The 27131-nt window shown below is 48.8% G+C and overlaps 2 protein-coding genes across 13 annotated transcripts in view; both read left to right on the top strand.

The window, feature by feature from the left end:
* Positions 1-14742, top strand: part of PFKFB2 (6-phosphofructo-2-kinase/fructose-2,6-biphosphatase 2) — a 17459-nt gene extending 2717 nt beyond the window's left edge. The window contains exons 7-17 of one of the 12 annotated variants that reach the window (XM_074850412.1): positions 157-281; positions 649-856; positions 1057-1203; positions 1818-1922; positions 2571-2700; positions 3548-3610; positions 4196-4269; positions 6000-6191; positions 7043-7087; positions 7682-7747; positions 8387-10623. In XM_074850412.1, the coding sequence (XP_074706513.1) occupies positions 157-281; positions 649-856; positions 1057-1203; positions 1818-1922; positions 2571-2700; positions 3548-3610; positions 4196-4269; positions 6000-6191; positions 7043-7087; positions 7682-7708 (1116 nt within the window). In that variant the 3' untranslated portion in view covers positions 7709-7747; positions 8387-10623. Of the gene's footprint in view, positions 1-156; positions 282-648; positions 857-1056; positions 1204-1817; positions 1923-2570; positions 2701-3547; positions 3611-4195; positions 4270-5999; positions 6192-7042; positions 7088-7681; positions 7748-8386; positions 10624-10976; positions 14333-14651 lie in introns of those variants that run through there. The other 11 variants (XM_074850410.1, XM_074850414.1, XM_074850411.1 and 8 more) reach the window with 11 other exon arrangements.
* Positions 14743-17271: 2529 nt separating this feature from the next.
* The window catches only part of CR1 (complement C3b/C4b receptor 1 (Knops blood group)), a 99538-nt gene continuing 89678 nt past the window's right edge, over positions 17272-27131 (top strand). The window contains 15 exon segments of the mRNA XM_074850317.1: positions 17272-17408; positions 17910-18101; positions 18633-18732; positions 19267-19352; positions 19763-19975; positions 20556-20738; positions 21292-21480; positions 21955-22152; positions 23176-23358; positions 23709-23897; positions 24198-24377; positions 24531-24700; positions 24905-25055; positions 25868-25962; positions 26059-26374. Coding sequence (XP_074706418.1) covers positions 17321-17408; positions 17910-18101; positions 18633-18732; positions 19267-19352; positions 19763-19975; positions 20556-20738; positions 21292-21480; positions 21955-22152; positions 23176-23358; positions 23709-23897; positions 24198-24377; positions 24531-24700; positions 24905-25055; positions 25868-25962; positions 26059-26374 — 2533 coding nt within the window. The 5' untranslated portion in view covers positions 17272-17320.

Here is a 27131-nt window from a genome sequence, read left to right on the forward strand (position 1 = left end):
GGCCCTTTGTTTTCTCTCCAGGAGCAGGTTTTTCCAAAGGGCAGCATTAAACAATGTGTGTTTGTTTCAAAAGGGAAGAATAATGTTATTCAGTGTTGCTTTTGTTCCCTGTTGAGTTTGCTTAGCTCTCACAAAGCGGTGCTGTGTTTTGATCAGGAGGTGAAAGTTTCCAGCCCCGACTACCCGGAGAGAAACAGGGAGAACGTGATGGATGATTTCCTGAAGAGGATAGAGTGCTACAAGGTCACTTACCAGCCGCTCGATCCCAATGCATATGACAAGTAAGCGAAGCCCTGGGGTGTGTTTTGTCCTTGCACACATGAGCTGCTTTGCTTAGTCGCTGCTGTTCTCTGGCTCAGGATGCTGTAACGCGTCTGCTAGAGCCTCTGCTCTCCCAAAGCGCGACTGCTCGTGTGAAGGTGATATCCTCCAAGTGGTTTGAAAGGATTTTTTTCTCCAGTCTACTGCAGTGTAATGCAGGTCCTTGTTTAAGCACGGCAGTTCAGTGTCTCTTCTGTCTGCTGGAGCGACCCAGTGGTAGTGCTGATGACTTTACTAGAGGATAAGTAGCTAGATTACACCCGCAGATGCATGTGCTTCATTTTTAAAACCAGTCCTGTGGGTGTTCTTATTTTATGTTGACTCCAGAGATCTTTCCTTCATTAAAGTGATCAATGTGGGACAGCGGTTCCTAGTAAACAGAGTCCAAGATTACATCCAGAGTAAAATCGTCTATTACCTAATGAACATTCATGTCCAGCCACGTACCATCTACCTTTGCCGACATGGTGAGAGTGAATATAATCTTGTTGGCAAGATTGGTGGGGATACTGGTCTGTCACCGCGCGGGAAGCAGGTATGTGTCTGGCAGCACCCGGGTTGCTGTATTTGTGAAGTGTTGTGTGACCAGGGTCAGAGCCGGGCTCTGCATCCGACTCCTGCGAGGGGCAGCCCCGCAGCTGGATCTTGCCGCGACAGCCACAGCCCTTGAGATGATGCTTTTAACGGCGGCAGCAGCTCCTGCTCCCTCCTAACCTCCCCTGACTTTTTTTTCAGTTTGCTCAGGCGCTGAAGAAGTTCATCGAAGAGCAGGAAATTGTTGATCTGAAGGTGTGGACGAGCCAGCTGAAAAGGACGATCCAGACGGCCGAGTCCCTGGGGGTCACGTACGAGCAGTGGAAGATTCTCAACGAGATCGATGCTGTGAGTGAAATGCTGATTGAAGCCTTTAGCTTTTCTAGATGGAAAATAACTTTAAATATGGAAACTATTTAAATTAGATGGAAAATAATTTAAAAACAAATTCATCATGATAAAGTTGACTATTTCCTGTTCGTTCATGACCACGTCCATGTATCATGTACTCCAGCCGTCATCATGAGGTTTGGGATGGTTTGGTACAGGGCTGGCAGTGCCAGGAGCTGCTAGACCTTGCTGTGTGTATCCAGCTGGTGTGGAGAACGAAAAGAATGTTGAACATCCCAGGCGTTTGTCACACCATCCTGCATGGCCAAAGGATACTGCTCCTGCTCTAATTCCTTAAAGCAAAAGACACTGCAGGGTTGTTGCTGTGGTAATGAACGGTTGTTTTCATCCCTGGTAAACAAGGGTTTGGAAATAAAACCAAAAGCCCATCGTCTTCAAACCACCCTGGACGTGCGTTACACAAATCCTGAGTCTGTGGCTGTGCCAGATACGATACCCACCATTTCCGTCACATAAAGGGATCTCGGCCACTTGCTTTTTCTTTTATTCCTGTCGCATTGTTGTGCTTCTGGTGAAACGAAGCGTGTTGTAACAAGTTCTTCTTCCCTCAGGGGGTATGTGAAGAAATGACCTATGCAGAAATCGAAGCCAAGTATCCAGATGAGTTTGCGTTGAGGGATCAAGAGAAATACCTTTATCGCTATCCTGGAGGCGAGGTGAAAGAAATAACAATAAGAAATAGCAATAAGATACAGTATACCTAAAACAAATACATGCGTGTAGAATTGAAGGACTTAATTTTAACTTTTTCTGCCAATATTTGTATGAGACACTGAAAGCATTAGGATCCCCAGCTCTCTTTTAGAGGAGAGGTTTATTGATTTCCTTTATTGTGGGATCATACGCCTTTCAGTCATATTAATTGGGCCACTTGCTGTCTCCCACTTGATGCTCCCCTCGGGCACTGAGGGGTTTCTGCATCCGGCTCGTTCGACCCAGGCCTGGGTTGTCACTATGAAAAACCATCTTGGAAAGAAAATGATTGTGGGTGTGGTGTGGAGTCATTTCTGGTTTTACTTCACAACCTTGTTTAAATGTATAATTTGCTATTTTATTTGTTTTTCTTACTGCACTCGTTAAGAGTTACCAGTAATCTGGATCCTCCTGTAATCTGAGGGTTGCTGACATTAAAATTCACCTTCTGCTGTTTGCTTTTCTTTTCTGTATTTACTGGATCATCCATAACTTCCGCATTTTGATATTTTAACTGATATTTTCCTGAATGTGAAGCTGTGTTAATTGCTACTTCTGCTTTAAGCCTCTGTTTACACAACCCCTTGAAAAATTCCTGTTTTGTTTTTCAGTCCTACCAGGACTTGGTCCAGCGCCTGGAGCCGGTAATTATGGAGCTAGAACGGCAAGGCAACGTCCTCGTTATCTCCCACCAGGCGGTTATGAGGTGCCTGTTGGCTTATTTTCTTGACAAGAGTGCAGGTACAAAAATAAATGCCTGGTGTTAGGGGCTGGCTTCTCTGGCTGCTTCCTTTACAGAGCTTTTGGGAGGGTGGCTTGTAATTGCTGTTTTGATTTTTCACAAGGAAAGGGCTGCCTAAAAAAGAAAAAAAGAAAACACGTCTGAAATACTTTTAACCGTTGCATTTCAGCAGTGCATGGAGCTTAGCAAGAAGCTCTTTGGGTGAGAAATGCAGATGTGTGTGCTGCTGGTTTTCAGCTCAACTGTTGTTTCTGGAGCTGTTTTCACCGGTAGCACTGACGTAATCTGTAGGGGACTATTTTTTAATGTAATCTTTTTCTAAATGTAATGTTTTTTCTGATGCATCAGTAGCCTGGAAGGGTTGGCAGTAGTGCTCCATCTCTGAGAAATGCTGATCCCTGGCATGGCATATTTGCCTGGATGCTAGGTCCAGTCTGCTGCAAACTCCGTTATGAAGCTGCAGCTTTACAGGAGTTTAATAAAACTTTTAGTAAAGTTAATAAACTTTTAATAAAGTTTTATTTAGAACTCCCGTGGGTCCGTGGTGGCTGTTGCTGTGGTGCTTTCTCACCTGTGTGCTGCTGGAGGGGTCTCCTCTGGCTGGCCCCGTACGTTGGAAGTGGAGGGGACAATCCTGTCCCGCCACTGCAGGGCTGGGGAGGAGCATTGAGGGGCCCGGGGGGGGAGCTGTGGCACCTCCTGCGTGGGCACAAGGCACTTGTGTGGTTGGTGTCCAATATTTGCTGGGTGAACGGTCCCACATGAAGCCTGGGGAGAGGGGGGTGGCTGACACAGGCAGCCCTGGCGCAGCCATAACCCCCCCATAACGCCTTGCCTCTCTCCTAGACGAGCTGCCCTACCTGCGCTGCCCCCTCCACACCATCCTCAAACTCACACCTGTTGCGTACGGTAAATACTCTCTTTTTTTTTTTTCTTTTTTTTCCTCTTCTCCTGGTTTGTGTGTGTGTGTGGATCTGATGGGCGAGTTTGTGTCCGTGTGCGGCAGCAACCAGACGTGCTGTAAAAGCTTCTGGTAATATTTTTCACATGTAAAAAGGTTCTGGAGAGTGGGAGGGTTCTGTGGGAACAGTGGGAGGGAAGATGTGGGGGTGTTCTCACGTGGCATCTCTTTTAAACAAGCGATAACTGTCTGTGGATTTCACTTGTTGATGAAGAAGGCTGTTGCTGTTTGTGCCTCCAAAAAGTTTGGCTCTGGGGTGCAGTCGGTTAAAAATGGCTTTTCTGTATAGACCTGGAGTCCACAGGGCTGCACTCTTGCAGTGAAGTTCAAAGCCAGAGAGTAGTTAAAGTATAAAATTCTGTTAGTAGGTTGAACTGTTTATTTATAAGCTCTTTTGTTTTTAAAAAATAAAAAAAATAACAGATTGATACCTGCTCACTTTCCATGCTATTTTCAATATTTGAAAAAAAAAAAATCGTTATTTAATACATTACCCTTCCTCATATAAACTTCTTTTTCTTTTTTTGGTAAAGGCTGTAAAGTGGAAACGATTACCCTGAATGTGGAAGCAGTGAACACTCACCGTGACAAACCCTCTCTGAACTCAGTAAGTCTGGCTGCGCAGCCCTGGCTTTTTCTCTTTTCAAAAACCAGTACCTAAACTGAAACACTCTTAAATATCTGCTAGAAGTGGCTGACTGCTTTCAGTGACCAGCAAGACTTGCTTCAGAAATAATCCTCAAAAGCAGAATTGATTGTAGACTGAATTAGTGTGCTTCCCAGGCCAGGGGGAGACGTTTTTCAGAGGTATTGCAGGAAGCAGAATGGGCAAATTTAGGACATAGATTTTAAATTCCAGGTCTCGTTTTCAGCGAAGTATTTGTTGTTGATGCTCGTTTGCATTAATTGGGAGGATTTCAAAAAGACTTGCCAAAATGTTCAAAGTGAATTTTTCTCGTTGTCTTGATGAGCTTTTTCTTTGTAAAGCTGCAGACAGGGTAAGGCTGGGCTCCGAGGGGGGCTCTCGGTGGCTCTCGGCAGCATTTTCAGCCTTCAGGGGCATCAGGCTGGCTGCCAGAGGCTGGGGTCTGGGAGGAGTTGGAGGTTTTTCCCTTGTAAAACACACAAGAAATCTGCAGAGACAAGTATTTGGTGCAAGGCAAGACTGTGGAAACTCTGTGTATGTATCGGAGCAGAAGGAGATGGGTCCAATTTATTTCCCTTGCACTGTGGATCTTCTTACAGCAGCAGTGGAAACGCTTCAGACTTTGCCTAGCTTTATTTATGATGTCCTGTCTCTCCCATTACTTAAATAACTGTTTAGCCATCCACCTTGTTCAGCAGAGCACATAATTATGTGCTAAATCTGTGGAAGCTGCTGCTATTTTAGGTGTTCGCTTTGCAAACACTGTTTTGCAGAGGGACTGATGTGTCAGGGAATGCCACTTAGTGATTGCCTGTAATTAGCTCCCCCAATTAAAGAGCACTAACCAAATCTCTGCTGTGCTAGCTCACGGGAAATCTAAGCGCATTGCATTTTAAGTTCTTTTGGTACATTTAGGCTTTTAGCTGCCTCTTGTCGTCATATTTTATAAGGAGCTATTGGCTGATTGCCTGGGATATGGTTATTTTTTTGTCCCTGTGCCGAGGGACCATAAACAAGGGGTGGAGAAACTAGGAACCTGCATCTGTGGCTGGAGGGTTTGTGGAGCTGAATCCAGCTGCCTGCAAAATGCTAAACTGAGGATATTTAGCAAGACTTTTTGTGGCTGGTCTCGTGCTGGTGGTTTCCAGTCGGGCATTCATCGCTTTGCAACGGCAGCGCGATGCCCGTGTTGAAATCGTTGCTGCCCGCTCAGAGAAGTCGGAGGCTGTTTCTGTTGTTTGTTGTTTTACTTGAGCAATGCAGCTGCTTTGGGGGAGAAGAAACACAAAGAAAGGAAAGGTTTCTGTTTGCTTATTTCCGCCCCCCAAATTGATTGCAGGGAGGAAAAAAAAAAAAAAAAGAATAAAACCCAAAAAACCTGAAAGAAGCCACCTAAGCAAAAAAATCCCAAAGGGAAGTAAAACTGCTAAAAAAGCAGACTTTTCAGTGGACTCTCAGCCAGCTTAGTCAACAGAACGGGTCGTTTCCCACCGCTGGTGCTCAGCTGGGGAAGGCACAGAGCGGTCGTGCCGGTGCAAATGGATGTGGGGTTCACTGAGCCGCGGCCCCGGCTGCCGGGAGCTTTGGGGTGCCTGCGGGTGGGGATGCCAGAGGTGTGTGCTGGCGTGTGATGTGGATTTAAACTGTGGTTCCCCTTTTCATTCCTTGCGATACCCTCCGTCTGGGATCAGAACAACCTTCCTGCCAGCCAAACCCCCGTAAGGATGAGAAGAAACAGCTTTACACCGCGGGCCAGCGCGGACACGGTAAAGCGCCCGCGACATTACAGCGTTGGGAGCAAACCTCTCGACACGCTGGGGTCTTTCCCATCCCTGGAAGCTCGAGATGGGGCCGACCAGCCGCAGCTGCAAGTCGGTGTCCAGGTGGTACCTTCCCTATGCTCCCCCTCCCCACCATCACCCGCGGCTGTCAGTGGTCCTCTCTGAAATACAGACCCTTCCCATGGTCTTGGACACCATCTGTTCCTGCATGAAAATCATTCTGGATTAGACTCCCTTCAGAGAAAAAAAAAAAAAACACCCACAAAACCCAAACCTCACCCCATTACCCTGTTAAACTAGAATTGTGGTGCCAGAGGCTTTCAGAATCGGGCTCCATGCAGGCAAGTTTCCATCAGCACAGTAGGGTTTTGGCAGGGTGGTTAATTCTGGGTAGTATCTTGCTTTCTGGCAAAAACCTGACTGGAAAGAGTTAAATATACCCTCTTTGTCCTAATTTGATACTGCAGCCAAGTGTTGCTCTAGCCCCAGAACGACTTGGTAGGAAATCTTTGCGTCTGTGATTTTGTCGGTGCCTGTTTCCATGCAGATCCTGACGACAGCAGCTGGTTGAACAAAGTTTGGGCTCTTTGGGTGCCCAAAATAAAGCAGCTTGGGTTTTGGTGCTTGGCATTTCTTCTGGCTTAAAAGCACATAGGTCCTTGTCAGTGTTGGATGTGAAGCCCCTTTTTGTTTCTTTGCTCACTTAAGATTGTTTTTCTGCTAAATTAGGAGTTTTTCTGTGCCTGGGAGAGCACAGGCAGAGCGGGCTGCGTGCTGCTGCCTGTCAGAGGAGGTGTGGGGGGCTTTGAGGTTGTCTTGGCTGGGCCCCTCATGCAGAGACAGCCTGTGTTACCAAAGCTGTTTAAAAAGAAAATAATCTTGCATACTTTAGAGGTTAATGTTTTCCAAACTATTCAGTGAGCCCAGCTTCTCGTTCTCCTCCTCTCTGTTAGCAGAGTAAGTGGCCAGGGAGTGAAAGAAGGGCCGATGCAGCACGGGTGAGCATTGCTGGTGTTTTCATACTCAGTGAAGAGCCTGAGGCTTAGGCATCCCCAAAATCCCGGGGCTCCGGGGGGAGCTGACCCAGACCCGGCTTTGCCCTGGGGTGGGTTTGGTCCAATTCTGGATGAGGAGTCTCAGCTGGAGAGGACGTTGGCTGCCCGAGGTCCTAATTTGTGGGTGTCTCTATCTGGGCAGCCCCAGGATGGGGATCCCGACCCTCACCGCTCCCTGTTTGCGGGTGTACCCTTGTAATCATCACGTGGAAGCACTGACAGCTCTGGGATGAAGGAGCATTTAGGAAACCCTGGGTTCTGGGGCTGGGTGGGTGGGGAATCACACTCTCCCAGGACCTCTTGCCTGAGTGGAGCCCTTAAGCCCTTGAGCAGTGGAGGAGGTGGCCGGGCACCGCAGCACACGATGTCCCTGCCTTGTGCCAGCTCCTGCTGGGATACCTGAGCCTGCCCTAAGCCCCCTAATGTGAAATCTTTGGGGTTGCTTCCCTTCTTTCCTCATTTGCTTTGCTGCTTTTACTCTCATCTCCTTTAAAATGCACTATGAGCTATCCTGTGCTGTTTCTGTTTCCTTTGCAGCCTCAAGGGGGAAATGCTTGCCTGTGAGTACCACTGAAAGCAGCTTCTATGTACTCTTTCGGTTTAGTAAGTAGGACTTCTCTTGATTAATGTTGCATGGAAACTACTTTGGGGAAGGACAGACACCTGGAGTAGAAGGAAGTCTTTTGCTGTACAATAACCTGTCATTAGGGGGACCTCAGTGCAGGAGGAATATATTCCCAGGCTGAGCCCGCTGATCCAGGGGCTCCAGCTGGACTTACTGGTGCATTGTGCTTGTGCTGACTCCCTGAAAAAGTGCGTTTCACCCCGAGCTTGCTCTGTCCCTGGACCAGGAGGTGGGGCAGCTCTGCACTGGTGCTGCTGGGCTGAGCCACGTAGCTTGTCCTGAGCAGTGCTGGCTCCCATGCCTGTCTCCTCTCCACCCGGGATGAGGTGCGGTGACGTTACTGATTGCAGGGGTTTTGCAGGAGTTGCTGGATTGTAGCCTGGATGGGAGTGGTGCTGCTCAGCCCCAGCTCCCCATGACTCGGGAGAGCTGGGTGGGTTTAGCGTGTCCTTGGAGAGCAACTGGGAGGATAAACCTTCCTGTGTGGGTGGCAGTTGTCACGGAGTCCTCACCATCACGTCCCCTTGGAGGCATCTTTGAATGGGGGCGAAGAGAGCAGGACTGTCTTTCTCCCACGCTCAGGGGAGAACGTGTCCTTGTCTGTCCCCCCTCTCCAGGGACCCAGCAGCCAGCGTCACCCGTGAGACCTTGGCTTCCCTCTCAGCCTCCGAGTAAGGGGCTCAGACGAGACCCTGGCTGTCACCCCCCGCAGAAAGGCCAGAGATGCCGTCGCTTCGCCGTGCTCCCGCTGGCCCCGAGGCCTGGCCCCGCACCCCTGCTCCGCTGGTGGCTCTGGCAGACCCCGCCGCAACCCCTCGCTTGGCTTATGGGGTGTTTCACCTCACGCAGTATATGCAACGCTGGTGGTTTTTTGTCTTGTAAAAGCTTTTTGCAATTTAGGTCCTCTGTCTGGGGGCCCCGGTTGCTTCCCCCCACATTTGGGAGCGTGGTGGTCTCGCCCCATGGGAGCAGCAGTCTGTGCCAGGGAGCACCCAAGGGTGGTGGTACCTAAGGGTGGGCTCAGAGGAGGCACAGGTTGTGTCCTCGGAGGCTTTGGGTCGCTGCGTGTGGGCTGCCGGGGTCATTGCTGACCTGTTCGTGCTCTCGGCAAAGCCCTGCTCCCTCCGTGCCTCTGCCCTGGGGCTTTGGGCAAATCCTCTCGCTCCTGGTGCGCTGGCATCAAAGGGAGAGCTGGGTTTAGTGCCAAGGAAGGAAAGCGGTAGCTGGTTCCATTTCCAGATGTTGGGTGTTAAGAGAGGATTCAGGTTTGGGGGGGAAACTCGCTCCCGTTTCTCTGCGGCAGGGTGGTCCCCGCAGCGATGGGGCGCAGCTCTCGCCGCCGTAGGATGCGGCTCATCTCTTCCAGGCGAGGAAGGTGCAGCCCCTGCGCAGGGCACATCCCTCTGGGCCTGAGGAACTCCTGCTTGAATGTATTTTGGCTGCTTGGATGTGCGTTGTTTTCCTTTAATTGCACTTTGTCCTTGAAGTGAAGCTCTTCCAACAGTTCTCTCAGTGCGACTGCTCTGTCTTTTTCCGCCTCCGGTATTTACACACGTCATAGCACACAAAGGTATGGGATCAATCCTAAAGTTACGTGCCTCTGCCTCCTAATCTCTAGTTGGTGATAACGTTTTTAGTAATGCTGCAGAGTTTTCTTACTGACTGTCCTGCCAAAGCCGCAGGAGCGCACAAAGCATCAAGCTCAGGTATTGCTGTAGAGCATCTCCCACGTCGGGATGAACAACTTGGGAATGTTCCAACCCGCAGCAAATGCAAAAAGGGCACGTTTCCCCTGAAGTTGTTCTCTGAAACTTCTTGTTGCTCTGGTTTCAGAGGCCTTCATGCTGAAGATGGAGGGGAAAAGGAGAAAGAACCTGAGCTGGGGGAGCTTTTGATAAATGTGATAAATCATTTTTCCTATAGCGAGTAATATTAATTTAGAATCAAATCAGAGGAAAATTACCCATAGGCTAAAACTCAAAGTCTCGCCCCTTTGGATTTGCCTTTACTCTGAGCCGAAAGGAGCTGTGTGTTTAGAAAATGAATGTATATGCCAGCTTTGCAAAATTACGTTTTCTAACGCTGCGCTCTAAGTGTGTCTTTCTCCATGTTTAAATAGCACAGACTTCCTAGGAGGGTTTGCAGATAAATGGAGGTAACTTGGTCCAACTTCCTTGATTCCAGCACAAACCTTCTTCCTTCTTAGTGTTGGTGTTTTGCTTGAGAACGTAGCACGTGAGCAGCTGTCCCAGGTTATCTCTGTCTGACAATAGTTACTTTTTAAGTGTCATTGTCAGGAAAGCTGTATAAATTTTTATTTTTTAGTTGTAAATAGAAAATATGTAGGGTCTGGATTTCCTGACTGTTGGATTTCAAGTGTTGATGCCTGCTGTTAATTGTCAGCAAATTGGCTCCATAGCTGTGCCGTTTGTTTTTTTTATTGCAAAACAGTGCTGGTTAGGTAACAGAACCAGTGGCCCGTATTGATTTACACATCGGTTTGCAGTCTCAAAGCGCTGCAGCCGGGCAGAGCGGGCACTGGGCACTGCACGACTGGAGCCCTTCGAGCATTTTCTGTGCTCCGAGACACGGCGTGAACAGCAGCTGTGGGAAATCCTGGCTGTCAGATTTTAACTTGTGTGATCGCACGTTTGTAGACGTATAATTCACTTGTACTGACCTGAGTGTGTTCCTGTTGTCTGTTGGACCCTCAGTGAGGCAGTGGAAGGAGTTTTATCAAAACTATAAGTATTTATTGTGGTTGATATGCAAAATTATTGCTGTAATGTTTCTTACGTTTGTCCTGGAAGTGTACTTTCCTATGGAGAAGATAAATAAAAGTGAGTAACCCTGAGTAACCAGCCTGCTTTGTTATTGCCTGCTGTCCTGTGAGATACTCCAGAAAAGCTGAGCTTGCATGGTCTCAGGCTGAGACTGGGAAACCCTTTGTGCAGAGCTTTGCAAGAAGTTAAATGACGATGCAGAGTGTGAAGCAGCTCATTATTTGCTCGGCCAGAAGTGAATGAGTAAATCCTCAGATGGTTGCTGTCACGTAGAACAACTGTGTGAAGCTGGTTGGATCCACCTGGCTGCTGCAAAGTGTGTGTCTGTCTGTCGCTGGCACTGAGCTGAGCTCTGCTGTTCCCTGCTTTACCATCTCCTGACTTACCCGTGGCATGACCTGTACCATTTATCTCTTATTTGTAGAGGATGGCTGGTTTAACGGTGTAGAGGTTTGTGCTTTCATCTCGAATTCGGCTGGGATTTCCGTGGCTGGGAAGAGCCCTGCGGATGGGACTCGAGCATCCCCGGAGCACAGTGAGCCACACGCCGCTTTGGCCAGTACTCTCCTCTGAAATGTGTTTTTTAGAGTCTGTCTGTGTCTTTTCTTTCTGAATGCTGAAATGTCTGTCAGTGAGATTGGAGAAAATTTATTACGGAGTGGGTTGTTTTTTTTTTTTTTCCAACCTGCTTTTAATACTTGTGCGCTAACGTGTCGCGGGGCTTTGTGGGGTGTTCACATAGCGTCCCACGTCTTTCCTCCTGGTTAGATAGCAGAATTAGCTGTAGTGTATGAGAGGACAAAATGGTCATATCCATACTTGCTGAAACAACTTTTCTTTGGAAGACACGTTACCGAACCAAATCCCCAATTTTTTTTAACTGTTACTGTTTCCAAGTTCAAATGTAGTTACTGTGTCTGTTTAACCATCGAAAGTACTCCAGGTACCATTTGACTTTGCTTTCAGGACTGCTGGTTTGAGATCTGAGCCTGTTCCTTTGCTTCAGGAAGGCTTTTTTTTTGCACAAGGTATATCACAAGGCACTCGTCAGGTCAGCAGATCCTGCGGGACGTCTCCTGTGAGGGACAGAAGGGAATAAAAGCTCCTGTCACTCTCTGGCAACAGCGTAGCTGTTGAATCTGAACTCAAGTCCTGCTTTAGTGTTGCACCCTGATCTAAGCCTCATCCTCTCACTCATTTTTCCTGGGTTTTGTGGACACTTTTATCTATTACAACAGAAAATCAGAGCGCTGCTTTGCTCTGTCTGGGAGTAGCGGGGCCACGTGTGCTGGCTTTGCAAGAAGCAGATGATTTTTACCAGTTGTCTTTTTCATGTACCAAATTTTAGGTCCACAACAAGTTTTTAAACTTGCCCATGAATAAGCTGTGAACGTTACTGATGTATAATGCTGCCTTCAATAGAGTTTAAGCTGCTTTAGTGTTTAGTGTATAGATGGTGAAACTCCCCTGCGGCGCAGCTCGTGTGATGGCTGCGTGTTACTTAAATCCCCACTGAAACCCCAGATTTACGGTTTTCTCCCACGAGTCTTGACTTGTGTTGCCAAACTCCATTTTACCCCACTCCCACTGTTCTTGCAATAAGGACAAAATCCTCAGGCTGGGTGAAGAAAGGAGCATTTGGGTACAAAGAGGAGGCTGTTCTGTGCCCGCTGTTTCCAGCGACTCCAGGATTTATACGAGCAACTTCTGGGACACAGGTTGCTTATTTTAAATATGTAAATAAATGTTGGCCATACCCATAGTAGGGATCTGTGCTTGAGAAACGTTGGCGTCCTGGTCCTGGCTGCAGAGGAGCTCAACACCCCCAAAGCCTGAGGTTTACCTGGGGATTTTGAGCTCAAACCTCTTGTTTTAAACACTCCAAGAACTTTAATTTGTTAAAGCTGGGGTAGAGAGGGCCGTGGTGAAGGCCCAGGCATTAATCCTCAGGATTTCTGAGGGGCAGCAGTGTGTGTTGATCTAAAGCCATTGCTCCACAGAGGGATGAAATTCAGTGGGTGAGAAACTGAGTTTTATTAGGTTTGTTCTTTGGGCTGTTCCCACCAGGGCACAGGTTTGTTGCAGCCTTCTGCAAGAGCTGTGCTGTCTGTTCTTTGGTTTTAAGTGTTGAGAAATAAGCCAGGAAAAAAAAGAGAAAGTGTGGAAGGAAGACATTTATAGCCTGTTGTATGGTAATACTTGCTGTCACTCTCCAGTAATGCTCTAAACGCACAAACCCGCACTGCATTGGGCTGGCTTCTCCTACTGAGAAACCTCCTGCTCTGACGGGGAAAAGGGAGTAGAAATGTACTGTAGGATGTTTAAGCACAATATGCTGTAATAACTTGCTCAAGAGTTAATTATATTTGCATCACTGAGTAGTTAATGTTTGTAAGGAGACAGAATATACATTTTCACCTGCCAGGATTCATGAATGTAGCTGCTAATACGTCGGCAGTCGTAACTTTTTTTAATCACTGCTAAAAATCAGGTCTGCAGTTTTGGATCACTGACTGTGGGTCCCTTATTCCTATCGAGTGGGTCCTTTGGCTGCGTTGGCTGGGTCATGGACTGGAGCCTCTCGGCTGTCTCTGCAGACAGCAGCATTTGTGCCTCGGTGCTTTAGTTAAAGCCTAACTATAGCCTTTTTTCTCTTGCATTTAACTTTCAAAAGGTGTAAATACATGTCTAGAGCAGAGCAGCAGCAGGTTGGTGATCCTCATCGCTGCTGTGCAGGTGAATCATACCTGATGACAGGTCCCAGGGTCCTTGCTGAGCCCTGAACTCTCAGGGGTGGCCGGGCTGGGATGATGCCAGTGACCCCACGTGTCTCCCCAGCCCCAAACAGGCTGGTGGGTCCCTGTGCCAGGTATTTCCTTGAAATCACCTGATTTCCGTGGCACTGTGCATGCAAATACCCTAGAATAAACAACGATTACACAATGAGCCTGAACTGAGGATTAGCAGTGCCTTGTGCTGTCAGTCGTACCAGCGCTGGTGCCTTGGGCTGAGCAGGCAGAGGTGGTGAATTTGGAGGTGTGGAAGCGGGCTTGGTGCCTTCGTGAGCACTGCACCGCGACTGGGGGGGTTTCTGTATTTCCCTGACTTTCTCTCCGTTTCTGTCAGCAGAGGTGGTGGTGGCTGCTGTCCCCTGCAGTGAGCAGTGGCAGGGCCACCCGCGGGACCTGTGTCGCTGTCCCCAAGCCGCAGCCTGGCGTCATTCTAGAGAAAAATGATCGCTCAGGCAACACCTGTTTCACCTCTGCTGCCAGCAATGGGGGAAATTAGAAAGTGAGGAAAAAGGCTTAAAACCAGGCCGGGTAGCTTGAGTTTGTGTACGCTGTGGCGTTAGAGCTGCCACCTCTGCAAGGCGGCCCCTTCCCGGCAGCTCGGCGGTGGGTGACGGGGAAGCCCGGCTGCTGCGGGGCCGAGGAGCAGCCCTGGGAGGAGAGACCTCGCTGCCAGCGCTTCCAGGAACCGCCTGCCCAGACCCTCACCCCGTGCTCCTCTGCAGGGCACTGGGCGAGTGCTGCCAGGGCTGCCTCCTCCTCTCCCACTGCTCCCGTCTCTGAGCGCTGTCTCTGTATTTGGTGTTTACTGACATAGATGTTACGCGTCTACTTGTGGGTTTGCTACACTACTGCTTTCTAATGGTTTTTTTTAGGTTTAAAAAAAATGCAGTGTATGTAAACTTGTGCTGTATGTTCTGTACTCTGTGCACTTGAGCATAAATATCCCATGAGCATTCATTTACAATAAAGAGATTTTTAAAAAAATAGATCTACTTTCCTCTGTTATCTTCCATCATTGTTTGCTGTAACTATCTATTGTGTGCTGGTTTTGTGAGACAATGAGGAATTCAGGGAGGCTGTGGAAAGTGTCTGGAGGAAGAGGGTCTGCAGGGGAGGGCAGGTAGCTCTGGCTTGTGGGAATGTAGCTGGAAATGGTGAATCCTGCACCCCAGAGCTACTGCTGCCTTTCCCTTCCCTCATCAATTTTAAGTGTGTTTTTATTGGAGCTACCAGAATTCAGATTTTCAGGGTTTCTGTGGAGCTATTAGGGTAGGAACGCTCTTCTTAAAGCACATGTCTTTTTCTAGGGGAAAAAAAAAGTCAAGAGGAGCAACTGGTATGACTGTGATTTTCCAGCATCTGCAGCTGGAAACCAGCTGGTCCTGAAGGGAGTCGCCAGCTGCAGCCTGGAGAGAAGTGACCTTGGATATGGTCAAGGAAAACCCTTTTTTCCGGTTTATTCTGCTGCAAGCTGCGGGTTGAGGAGGTCTTAGGGGTGTTTAGCAGCCGTTGGAGCAGGGGACAGCTTTTGGTGTCGCTGTGCTCTGGCTGATGCTTGTGGCTGTGAGCACCCCTAAATAACAGCAGCTACTAAATAACCTCCTGGGTGCCCGCGGGCAAGCTGCTGATTTTTCAGCACACAAACTAGCTCGTTCTGAGTCACCTGGAAAAAAAAGAAATCTAGAAAGCCTATGTTTGTGTTTGCGATTAACTGGATTCTTGTAAGTATTTAGTGGAGGTCAGTGCCTGCTCAGGAGCGATGAGGGGCCTGTTGTGGGCAAGCCCCTGCTCGTGGGGCGAGGGCGGGCAGCCTTTCGCTGTGTCTTACAGAGCAAGAACTGAATCTGTTTCATTGTGTTTTGGAATGAACTCAGGTGAACTTCGGAAAGGTAATATATCCCACTTGATGTAGGGAGATGGTAAATTTTTCTGGGAAAACCCCTCAGATACTTGTGAGAAGCTCAACCCAGGGTAAAAAGGCCATTGCTAGGTTCTTGCTGGTGATTCAAGCCTGGATGAAGCCCTGGAGCCAAAGTGCAAAAGGAGCAAGTGGTTACAACTTCTGCCAAAACTCTCATTACTGGAAAATGACCCACCAGCAGCAGCTGGATTCAGGAACAGCTTTCAGTGAGACGAAGGGCAGCTGGGTTTTCCCATCATGGAGCTGGGTTGTTCAGCTCTGAGTGGTGCTGCCTGGGACCTCGTGTGCTCCTGAGCTCCAGCTGGTGTTGCTTTAATGGGATTATGTGGAGCTGCTTGAAGAAACCATATTTTGAACACTGGCCATAGGCTTTTGAGGTCAGAAGGGATCAGCTCATGGTTGACGTGCCCCAGGGTGAAGCAGTCCTCTTGAGGAGGCCATTGTAGGCTCCAGGTCCCTGGGCATCGCCTGGGGTCCAGCACCGGCCGGGTGCCATCGCTGCACAGTGGAATGGGCACCATCCTGCTCAGCAAAGATCATTTCAACAAAGAGTTGGCAGGTCCCCACAGAAAACAAACAATTTCAACATCTACTTGGGTTGCATTCAGTTTTCTAGCGTTTCACTTTTGTGGGTTTAATAAACTACTTCCTTCTTGCTCAGGGGAGGGGTTAATGATTTATGGGTTAATTGACACAACTCTGGTCTCTGCAGAATTCAAACTTTTCTGCACGGAGCCATATCTGAGCATGTGGGCGTATTGTAACGCCTCCTTTAGTGCTGGGGGGACTGGGCAAGGACAGTCATCACTTTGTCTTGCAAGAGCCGAACACGCCGGGTCTCTCCATCTCCTGCTGCCAGACCTCCAGGTAAGACAACTTCGAGCCATGCAGCTTCAGGTGATGTTGCTCTCAGGAGCTGGGTTGGAGCTTTCTTGCAACTCTAGCAGGAAAAAATTAAATCAAATTAAACCAAGAGCTGTAACAAGGATTGAAGGGAAGCAGCCATGAGGAGTGTTAGGTTTAGGGCAGAAAGCATCAAGAAAGACTCTGATTTCCAGGAGGAAGGTAGGAGTGTACATAACGTTGGGAGGGTTTAGGCTCATAAATGATGATCCTGGATAACAAAGTCAGAGAGGACTCTTGCTATCTGTACGGGTGCCAGGTTAGTCGAAATTGCACTTAAATTCCATTTGGTAAAGGAATTTGGCTCCTAAATGACTTGTATGCTTTATAGCTTTACTCCAGTTAACGTTATTTGCACAAAATTGATGTGTATTTTTGGTTAGATACTTCTCTCTTTCTCTGCATGTAATTTATTGTTAGGGGACTGTACTGCCTCCAGCAGGATTTCATCGGACTATGAATTTGCTCCCAAGAGGCTTATTGCTAAACCAAAATGTTTTACCTGTAAGATAAGTTTCATGGGATGTTTTCCAGAAGGCATAGATAAACTCATGGCCCTGCTGGGAAGGTATTAATTTGGCTGGGAAGAACACAATATTGGCACTATAGTGTTTTTAAGTCAAAGCTGACAAGCTACACTGTATTTATGTTTGGGCTTTAGTGGAACTGTTAGTATTTATTTTTTTTTTCAATTTTGTTTTAAAACTTCAACTAAAAGCTGATTTCTCAAGAATGCAATTAAATGAGACTAGTGGAATAAAGCCTACGGGAATTGCTTAACATCTCCAATCAGTTGTCCTGTTAACGTTGTATTTTCATGTCTCGGGGTCTGGTCTGCTGGAGCCAGGCTTCCTCCCCCAAATCCAGCTCTGCCCCAGCAGCCCAGATCCTCCGTGCTGGGTCTTGGTCCCATCAGCTGGAGAGGAGCCCGTGGAGCAGTTGCTCCACTCTCTTGCGGGGCATTGCAATAGCTCCTGCAGCTTCTGGTCCCCAGCTGCGACTTAGAACTGCTTAGGGATGGAGAAAGGAGACCTGTCCATATGAGCTATGGTCATCTGGAGTGTAAATACCCCCCTGCTATTTTTACAGATATTTGGCCTGGAAAAAGAATGTGGTAACTTGTGTGGGATCTCCGGACAGGAATAAAGGAGGATGCCAGCTGTGGAGCCGGGGAGGCAGAGGGATCACACCACTGTCCTTGGGTTATTCCTCATCGCTGCTCTTGTTGTGGCTGTCCAGAGTGAGTGGAGGAGTCTGTTGGGATCAGCTCACATCCCTCAAAGGAAAACCTTCTCCTGGAGTTCACAAGACTTGGATCCTTCTCTTTTCCTTGTTGCCTTTGCATTTAGAGAACACTGTAAATCTTTGTGGTCAGAATCCGTCTTCCTTTACCTTTTTTTCCTTTCTGTGTAAAACAGACGTAAAATTATTCCAGCTGAAAAAGGTGCAATGATTTATACTAATTGGGGAGAGGAAATGGTTAATCTGGACTTTGTGACCAGCATTTGTAACTGCTGGATGAGGTGTGAGGAGCAACAGGACCTCAAGGGATGATGCTTCTCCCCTGTCCCTGCCAGCCTCAGCCACCCCCAGTCACAGACCACACTCCTCCTCTTTGTTTCTAGCTTTAAGGTGTTTTAAGGCCACTGAAGTTTCCTTGCCTGGACCTTCGGAGTAAATCAGGTCTGAACTCCCACTGCTTTTTCTCCCAGCATCTTTCTGATGGAGTTTCTGTCTGTAGGTGCCTGCAATGCTCCGCCACGTCTCCCATCTGCAGAACCCAAAGAGCAATACCAAGGCGGTACCGTATTTTCCCAGAATTCAATAGTGGAATACGTCTGTCGTCCAGGTTACGTGAGAAGTGGTAGTACCCGAAACATCCTTGTCTGTGGAAAGAACAATAACTGGCATGGAGCAAAGGACATGTGTACACGTGAGTATATTTTATGTTGGGTTTAGATTTTGTTTTTTATTCACTGATGCTCTCAGCTCATTTTGTTGGAGCAGCATCCAAAGTGACCTCATGGGGTGGTGGAAGATGAGTGACCTGACATGAAGCACCAGTTGTATTCTAGGTGCTGGCAGAAGCTGAAATCTGCTTTGATGCTGGCTGTGTTTGATTGCTGACTCAAAGGGTGTTCTGCTCAGGCACTTAGTAACTCTTGGTTCAAAACCAGTATTTCAAACTTGCAGTAGGAGAACCCTTTAGCTGTGAAGAAATGCTGTCGTGCTTGCCAGGGTTACTGCAAAACCCCGCTTAGACTGCAGAGGCTGGCTGCAGGTCATGATGCAAGTCCTAACAGCACCATGAATCATGGAATAATTGAGGATTGGAAGGGAAATCTGGAGGTGTCTGGTCCATCCCCTTACTCAGTATTGGAGGAGTCTTCTGCTTTCCTGCTGCGTTTTTTTGATTCTTCAAGAAACTGAAATAAGAACTAACTCCAGTCCTGTTGTCCCCCAGCAAAGCCGTGCAGTTACCCTGGAGAGCCGGACAACGGCAGACTCATCCAAACAGGAAAACTGGTTTTTGGTTCATCAGTGAACTTCACCTGCAACTCTGGGTAAGCCGGGAGGACTCAGCGCGTGGGCCCGCTTCTTCCCCAGCGATTTTTCTGAAGCTTTTCCCTAGATTGAAACCTGTGCTGTCAGAAGCCTTACCGGTGTCGGTAATTGCAGACTGTGGTTGGAGTAGCTTTTAAACTTTCCTTTGCAAGCTTTAAGACTGAGTTTTCTTAATCTTGTACTTTGAGGAAGTCCTTTCTGAACTCAAGTTCGCTCTTCTGGCCCTTCCTAAACCATTTCAATGTTTCAGTCTCTTTTTGAAGAACGGACGCCGATACTGAACTCAGAGCTGTAGTGATAGCTACAGCTGGCTGTTGAAGTAAGTTTCTAAGTTTCCTTAGAAACCATGTAAATTTTTTCATTTTAAAAAACCTTTCGTCAAAAGTCAGTGTGTCATTGAAAATATGACATTGATGGCAAATTTCTGATCAGCTGTAATTATAAGGAAGCCAAAACCATCCTGATGGTGATGTTATAGGTAATACATCAAAACTGAGTTTGTCGAGTAATTCCTTCTTCCGTGGTTCACACAGGTACAGACTGGTTGGACCTTCTGAAATTCATTGTGTGGTTACAAATGGGATTGTTACATGGAACAGAGATATTCCCATCTGTGAGCGTAAGTAGAGTTCCTTAACTGATCTGCTGTTTAAGTGTTACTGGGGATGGATAAGGAAGCAGTTGCGTTGCCCTGCTGAGGATTTCAGCAGTTTGATGCATGGTGGAGTCTGGAAAGATGTTTTTCTTTGTGTTTTCCTTCCTGCATCATCCTGCAGAAAAAATTATTTACTGTCTGGGAGTAAGGCAGCTACATGTACGACTGTTATATCCCAAAACGACTCAGCGCCGGGGTCAGGGCTCTGCTGCCTGTGGGCTGGCGTGCAACCTTGAGACCTGCCCTTAATTTCTGACCCTTCTGGCACCTTGTGTTTCAATTTTTTTCTTACCAGACCTTTGGCTCAAACCAAATTAAGTTCTTTCTTTCTTGTTCTTCCCCCCGTCTACCATTTCTCCCCCCTCTCTCCCCAGCAATACCATGTTTACCGCCTCCAGAAATAGCTAACGGACAGCACAGCGGAGCTGGCAAAGAGTCCTTTGAGTACGGAGCATCTGTCACTTACTGGTGTCACCCTGTCCAAAGGGGAGGGAGAGCTTTCTCGCTGTTGGGAGATGCGTCTATTTTCTGTACAACCACAGATAACGTAAATGGTGTCTGGAACAAGCCAGCCCCGGAGTGCAAAGGTGAGCTGCTTCCCCTCAAGGGTGAGGTGGGCGCTCGCAAGCTCGCCGGGGCACTGCAGCAGCGCCGGCCGTAGCCCCCTCTCCGCTGCCTGCTGCCCGCTCTGCTGGAGCCGTTTTCTTCCCTGGAGCTGTCTCTCTCCTTTATTTTGCTGGAATCACCTCTTGCAGATGAGAGTTTGGTAGCAGTAAGAGGAATTAGGATCTCCCATCGCAGGGACCGTGACTGCTCACGGTCACCAAGTCAGCAGGGGACACGGGAGTGGGATTTTATTAGTGTTCACAGACCAGACGATGCATCTTGCCTGCCAGCCTGTGTGAAAAAAAAAAAAAAGGGATTTGGAAACCTGCTGTGATACCTGCTGCCTTTCCGATGTTCTTTTATGCTTTGCGTTAATAAGAAGCATGAAATTAAAAAATGCTGTAATATGGAGCGAACAGTTAAAAAAAATTATCCCATCTGCCTGCCACCCTGTCATGTCCATCTTCAGCCTTTTGGTGAACGAGAATGTTTTTAACACCCTCATCTCCCCTCTTGAGCGTAACTGCTGATTTCCTAAGTGGTGGCGTTTCCCTGGCACAGTGGTTAACTGTGAGCATCCGACCGTGGAGAACGGGAAGCTGCTGAGTGGGTACCGGGCTGACTACACCTACGGAGACACCGTCATGTTCGACTGCAACTTCCGCTACACCCTGGTCGGCAGCGGAACATCCACCTGCAAAGAAAACGACCGCTGGGACCCTCCGCTGCCGCTCTGTCAGCTCAGTAAGTGGGGTGGGCCGGGTGTGCTCCACCTGGCCCAGCAGCTTTGCTTCAGCAAACTTCCCGCCTAAAACATTAGGTCATGAACGTGATTAGCTCCAAGATTTTCACTTTTTGGATTTTTTTTTTTTGGCTAATCTCTCTGTAGCACTAAGGTGACTTTAGGAATTTGACTTGGGGCCATAGAGACTAAAGCCTTGTCCCGTTCAAGCTGGTGGGCATTTCTCAGGAGAATTCAAAGGGACTTAAATTAACCTTTCTATATTTAATATTTTTAAAGTTTGTTGGTAGAGCCTCAGATAGTACTAACTTTATTAGAAATTACATCTCGTTATAACAGTGAAAATTACCATGCAGTCTGAAATTATTTTATGTTTTCACTTGTCTCCTTTGCGTTCACTCTTTAGCGTTCCTGAACTCAGGCGATTAAGTCATCTCAGAAGGAACAACGTGAGCCCATGATTTTTACCCAAATTGTCTCTCTCATGTTACATACCATTATGGGCCTCGCTGATTTATCTCTGGCAATGTCCCTAAGCTGTTATTTCATTCCTAGGTAGCTGTGATGACCCTCCAGATGTGTTTAATGCTGTTAAAGCAAAACTTGCTGGTAACCTCTTCCCTGTGGATACCGTCATTACCTACGAGTGCAAGGAGGGCCACCAGTTCAGCCCGGGAGAAACCACGCGGCACATCAAGTGTCTGCCGGATTTTACGTGGACTGAAACTCCACATCCCTGCGAAAGTAAGTGTCTGTTCCTTTGGCTTACTTACCCTTGTGATTTGGCAAAATTATTAGTGAATGAAGAAACCGTACGTGGTTGTGCAGACTGCAGGGTTGCGGGGAGAGAAAGGGGATGCTCCGGGTGCCCAGCTTGGCGTGTCTCTGCTCTTTGCTGCGACTCTTGAACTCCTTTGGTTTATTCCCCAGCCACAGAGTTTTCTCTGCTTTATTTACCAGCTATGCTTTCTAGTCCCTTGAACCTGGGGAAAAAGTCATTGTGGTGTCGAGGGCCCCTTGCTCCATCCAAGGGGAGGTTGCCATTGCAAAGTCCCTTGCAAATGCCCCAGCAGTGCCGGGGGATGGTGTTGGGGCAGATTTAGTGCTGTGACGTGTCTTTGTCTTACAAAGCATCCATCCTTCTGTTTACAATGAACCTGCTCTCATCCAGACAGCTTTGCCCTGGTTTCACACTTGCTAATGTTTGCCATTTCTCAGGAATTCGTTGCCAAAGTCCAGACCTCAGGAATGGAAAGCCTGTACATATATGGGAAGTTAAAGACAGTTATGTGTACGGAGACAGGCTGGAAATTATGTGTAACGATGGCTATGCTTTCAAAGGTCACAGCAATAATGTCATGCTTCGGTGTAACAGTGATGGGAGATGGGATCCGGCAGTGCCGGAGTGCATTCCAGGTAGGTGAGAGTTGGTGAAGCACGTTGTCTTAGCAACTACTTATTTTTGACTGCAAAGGTTTGGGTCACTCTGTACAGCAGCACAGTCATCTCCTGATGTTCACTGAAAAATCTGCATGGGGCCTTAGAGGATGGTAGTAGCAGGATACGCTGCCAGGTATCCCCAGATCTAGTCCTCCTGTGTTAACTTGGAAGAAATAGGCAGCAAAAGATCCAGGTGGGTCTTTATATTGCCTGGGGATTGCTGTGGAAAAGGTACAGGGCTTTGGCAGGGGCCTGAGCTGGTGCCTGGGGAGGTGGGATGGGAAGGGGGGTGTTGGTAGCTTTTAGAGGCTTAGGGGGTTCCTAAGAAGTGTGGGAAACATTTACCCAGCTGGAAGGGGATGTGGTTTGTGCCTCGGACAACAGTGGGGCTGGTTTGCTGACATAAGGCTTGGGAGCAGAGGATGTTCTCAATGCGTTTCCCCTCTCAGAAGAAAATGCATCAGTTAACAATAACTGACGCTGCTGAAACTACTAACCTAGCAGTGGGGCACCACAGCAATATCAGCAAGCTGCTGGAAGCGGCCTGAGCCCAAAAGCTCAGGAAAACCTTGCCAGGAGGAAAGAGCCTGCTCCACCTCACAGGGCAGCCAGTTAGCGCATGGACGATTCCTTGTCCTGGCCCTCACGCTGCCTCTGAGGTGCTCAGCAACCTCACGAGCGCAGCTCAGTGGGAACACAGGGGCTGCAGGCCCTGGGACGATAACGGTGTGTGGTGCTGAGAGCCCTGAGGAGAGGCTTGGTCGGGCACGGACCCAGCTCTGCAGCATGTGCCTTTCCCAGCAGCCTTAGAAAAACCTGATTGTAGAAGCAGAAACTCCTTTAGAGCTACAAAGAAAGCATTGAGACCTGCATCTGGATGATAGTCACCTTTTTTCCCAAGATTCAGATGTTCTTGATAACTGTCTTCTCCATAGAAAGAATATTCACCAGAGTTCTTCCAGAAAATACATGACATTCTTTATTTTCTGTTGTTTCTAGAACCTCGTTGCCCAAAGCCAGATACTGCTAATGGAAAAGAGGTTTATAATAGCAAAAACGACTACACAGTTGGGACCCGACTGAGGCTGGCGTGTGATTTGGGTTATGTCCTCAGGGGTCAGGGCTTGACCGAGTGTCAGGCTGATAAGACCTGGTCTCCCCCGCTACCGTTTTGTGATAAAGGTACGTGTAAGAAGAAATCTCGTACATCAGTGTTCAGAAACAGCGATCAGAAGGTGACCTGCCTTCAGCACCTGCTTCTGGGGAGCGGGGCGATGATCAGGCTCGTGGGCTGAGAGCGTTGGGGTGTGTTGGAGAGTGTTGGAGACGTGACCCTGGTGGGAGCTGGGTGAGAAGCGGGAGCCTTGAGCTGGTGTAAGAGGCACGAAACCAGGCAGCAGCTTCCTGTGAACTTGCCGCACTACAAACACGTGAAGTTAACTCTTGTACTGATTCCCCAGAAGTAAGTTTGATTCTCACCTGAACAGGATAATTGTGCGTTTCTTGTCTTATCAATTCCCTTTATTCCACAGCCTGTGGCCCCCCTCCACAAGTCCCCAACGGGCAGCACTCTGGCGCGGGACGGGAGCAGTTCTCCTACGGCGCAGAAGTGACCTACAGCTGCGCGGAGGGTCTGTCCCTCATTGGGGACGCCTCCATCTACTGCACCTCCGATGATGGGGTGAACCTGGAGTGGAGTGGACCTGCCCCGGAGTGCAGGGGTGAGTCGTTTCTCCTGTCTGGGATCAGACTGGAGCCAGGACCTGGGTACGATGCTGGGGCTACGCTCCAGGAGTCCAGGAGCTCCAAACCCAGAGTGGATTAAGGACCGTGCGGCTCCTCTGGCCCCTGTGCAAATGTCTCAGCATCTCGAACTGTTCATAACACCAGGGACTGGCAGGGTCTCCCTGGGGGCTGCTGCAGGTGGCTGAGGATTTGAGCCGCCTGACCTGGTTCCCCGCTGTCCCTGGGGAAGAGCAGCACCCAAAGCCACCGCTCCCACCTCCGCTCTCTCTCCGCAGTGGTTCGGTGCCCCAGGCCCGCAGTCGAGAGGGGGACGATGACTCCACAGAGGTTCACGTTTCCCTACGGCGTGACCGTGAAGTTCTCCTGCAATGAAGGCTTCGTGCTGCAGGGCAATGCCGAGACCCGGTGCCTGGCCGACAGCACCTGGCACCCTCCCCTGCCCACTTGCCAGCCAGGTGGGTACCAGACCCAGGCGCATGCCCCGCTGCTGGTTTACACAGGCCAGGGGTGCTGCTCCTTTGAGTCACCAGCAACAACTAGAATTTGCTGGGTGTTTTCTCCTCTATCTCCTCCCATTACATTATTTTTTCCATGCCTTTTCCTTTCAGTTCGGTGTCGCCAACCCTTGAGGCAGGAGGACATAACGTTTTATCACGTTAAATCAATGTTCGAGGTGAACGAAACTCTGACTTTCTTCTGCAGACGTGATAGCTATGGATCCACAGGTTCAGTAACTACCTGCTCAGCTAATGGCACTTGGATACCACCAGTCACATGTGTAAGTACCACCACCTGCCCAGGCTTTCTCTATATCTTACCCCATTCATAGCCTGGAACAGCACTGCTCCGATGTAATGAGTGTGGCTGCTTCGTTACAGAGGGGCTTCGTTAGAGAGGGGCTGCAGTAGGAGGGGGATGCTCAGCACATAGGTCCCTGCAGCAGAGTCTCATGCCCTCTGTCTTTGTTTTGGTTCTTTTCAAGAAAAAGCGTCATGCATGTGAGAAGATTCTTCAATATAAGGAAGATTTCCAGTGTGGAGTTCCTCTGACAGAACTGAAAACTCTGCTGGAGGTCCGGAAACTGTACCTGGAGATTCAGAAACTTGAAAAGGAGCTAAAACCCACAGTATTTGGCTGACTGTCGACACTGGTATCATAACAACCGTCCTCTTTGCATGTTGAGTAATCACGCTGACTGAGGATTTTTTATGACTTTGTAATTTGTGCTAGTACTTAAGTAGCCAGAACAAAATTTACCAATCAGTCAAGGAACAGATTTGGTCATATGGGGAGTCAGAAAGCAACGACTTCTGGCTCATTCTGTTAGAGCTCACTGGGTTAGGTTAGTGCATCACTTTACACATTTTAAAGCTTTACATTTAGATATGTTTGTTACACTGATGAGTGTGAAGTTACAAAGGAACTGAGTAGTAAGTAAATTTTTGTCGGAGCTGGGCAGATGTCGTACAGACTGGCATGAACATGGGAAGAGCCTGGGCTCGCCCACAACTGCTGCACCTCTCAGCTGCAATCTGACACAGCCCACTGCTGCTCTGTTCTTATATGTTGCATTCATTATTGTGAGCAAGCACTTAACTGCATAATTAGCTGTGACCTTCAGAGCAAGGACGATGAAGAAATCTTCAAAGCCTGCTTTTTAGCAAAACAAAAGTGCCAGGTTTTCTTCCCAAGCAGGGCAGATGTAGCTGAGGCCACGGCAGTGCCACTCGCTGCATCTTTGTGTGTGCACCGAGAGCAGTTGTTGGAAATAAAAGCGCAAAGAAAGAAATGGCTGAATTTTTTCTGCAACTTCCAGTAAAGGGGAAGGGCTCTGTTAGCACACGTCTTGTGATCGGACCAGTACTCCTTCACCACCAGATTGTAATAAAGCCGCAATTGTAATGGCAGCTGTGTCTGGCTTTTAATAATCCTGTCCTGTCTCTAGTAAAGGAAAGAGGTGCTTCACTAGCCATTGCTCGAGTGCGCACGGAGGATGCTATTCCCCAGCACAGTGCAGGGGGTGCTTGCACAAGAGGCCAGGTGGGTGTGCAGCACTGCCCAGCACACCCATCAGCAGATCCCTGCGCTTCAGAAATGAGGCCAGGCTGCTGCAGGGCAGTTCTAGCTGTAAAATAGCTTCATTCCTGCTGTCCCCACGGGGGAAGAAGGCAGAGCAGCGTTCCCTCCCACGGCACATCCTCGGGGAGGGCAGCCCCTTGCCTTGGGCAGGTCAGAAGGGCTGGGGGGGTGGCAGTGGCGGCGTGGCTCGCCTGGCCTGTCCCCAACTTCCCACAGCAGGTTCCCCTTCCCCGGCGGGCTCTCGGCAGGGAGAGGCTCTCGCCTGTCCACGGTGCTGGCCTGGCAGCTCGCGGCACCATGCCGGGGTGTCTGCGCTGGCTGGGGCAGCTCCTGGCAGTGGTGGTCCTTGTGCTGCAGCCGGCTGGGAGTCTCGGTGAGTGTCACTTCCCTGCTCCTTTTCTTTGCTTTCATGGCTCAGCTTTGCCTACGGCTCAAATATGTAAAAATCGGGTTAGTAAAATGCAGTGGGAGACCTTCCCCTGGCCGCAGTCACTGCTAACCTCTTTCTGTGCCTGGTGTTCCTGTAAGGATGATCTGAGCCCAGGGGCTGCCTCTGATTTCCACTTCTCCTCTTTAGCTGCACCTCTAGGTACTTGCAAAGCGACACCCAAAATTTTCAATGCTCTTCAAAAGTCTTATGTTTGGGGTACGGATCCTCCCCGCGACTGGTGTTAAGCACAGCTGGCTCAGGGGCTGCGAGCTCGTCCCTGGGACAGCCCAGGACCAGGTCACTCGTCTGCAGAACTTCTGGTCTGGAGTTCAGAGCTTGTGTCGCAGGGAGTGTATCAGCCTCTGCCTCCATCATCCCTGCCATAGCTGAGAAGTTCTTCCCAGGGTGGAGGTTAAATCCTTATGGTCTGGGACTCAAGATGGGGATGGCGGTAAGATGGGGAGAGTCAATTAGACAGGTAATGGTTTTTTATTATTTAATTAAAAGGGTCGTAGCAATTTGAGTGGTATCGGGTTGATACCAAGGTTGAGGCTTAAGCCCTGAGGCAGCCTGCAGACACGCAGAAGGTAGCCGGGCATGCAGCCCGCAAGCTGGCTTCAGCAGAGAAGTGGGGGGCTGCTGACTAAGGGGTGTCTCTAGGAAGAGGAATAACTCGCAGTTTCTGCCTGGAAGTTGACAG

Source organism: Strix aluco, chromosome 25, assembly GCF_031877795.1.
Source record: "Strix aluco isolate bStrAlu1 chromosome 25, bStrAlu1.hap1, whole genome shotgun sequence".
Taxonomy (NCBI): domain Eukaryota; kingdom Metazoa; phylum Chordata; class Aves; order Strigiformes; family Strigidae; genus Strix; species Strix aluco.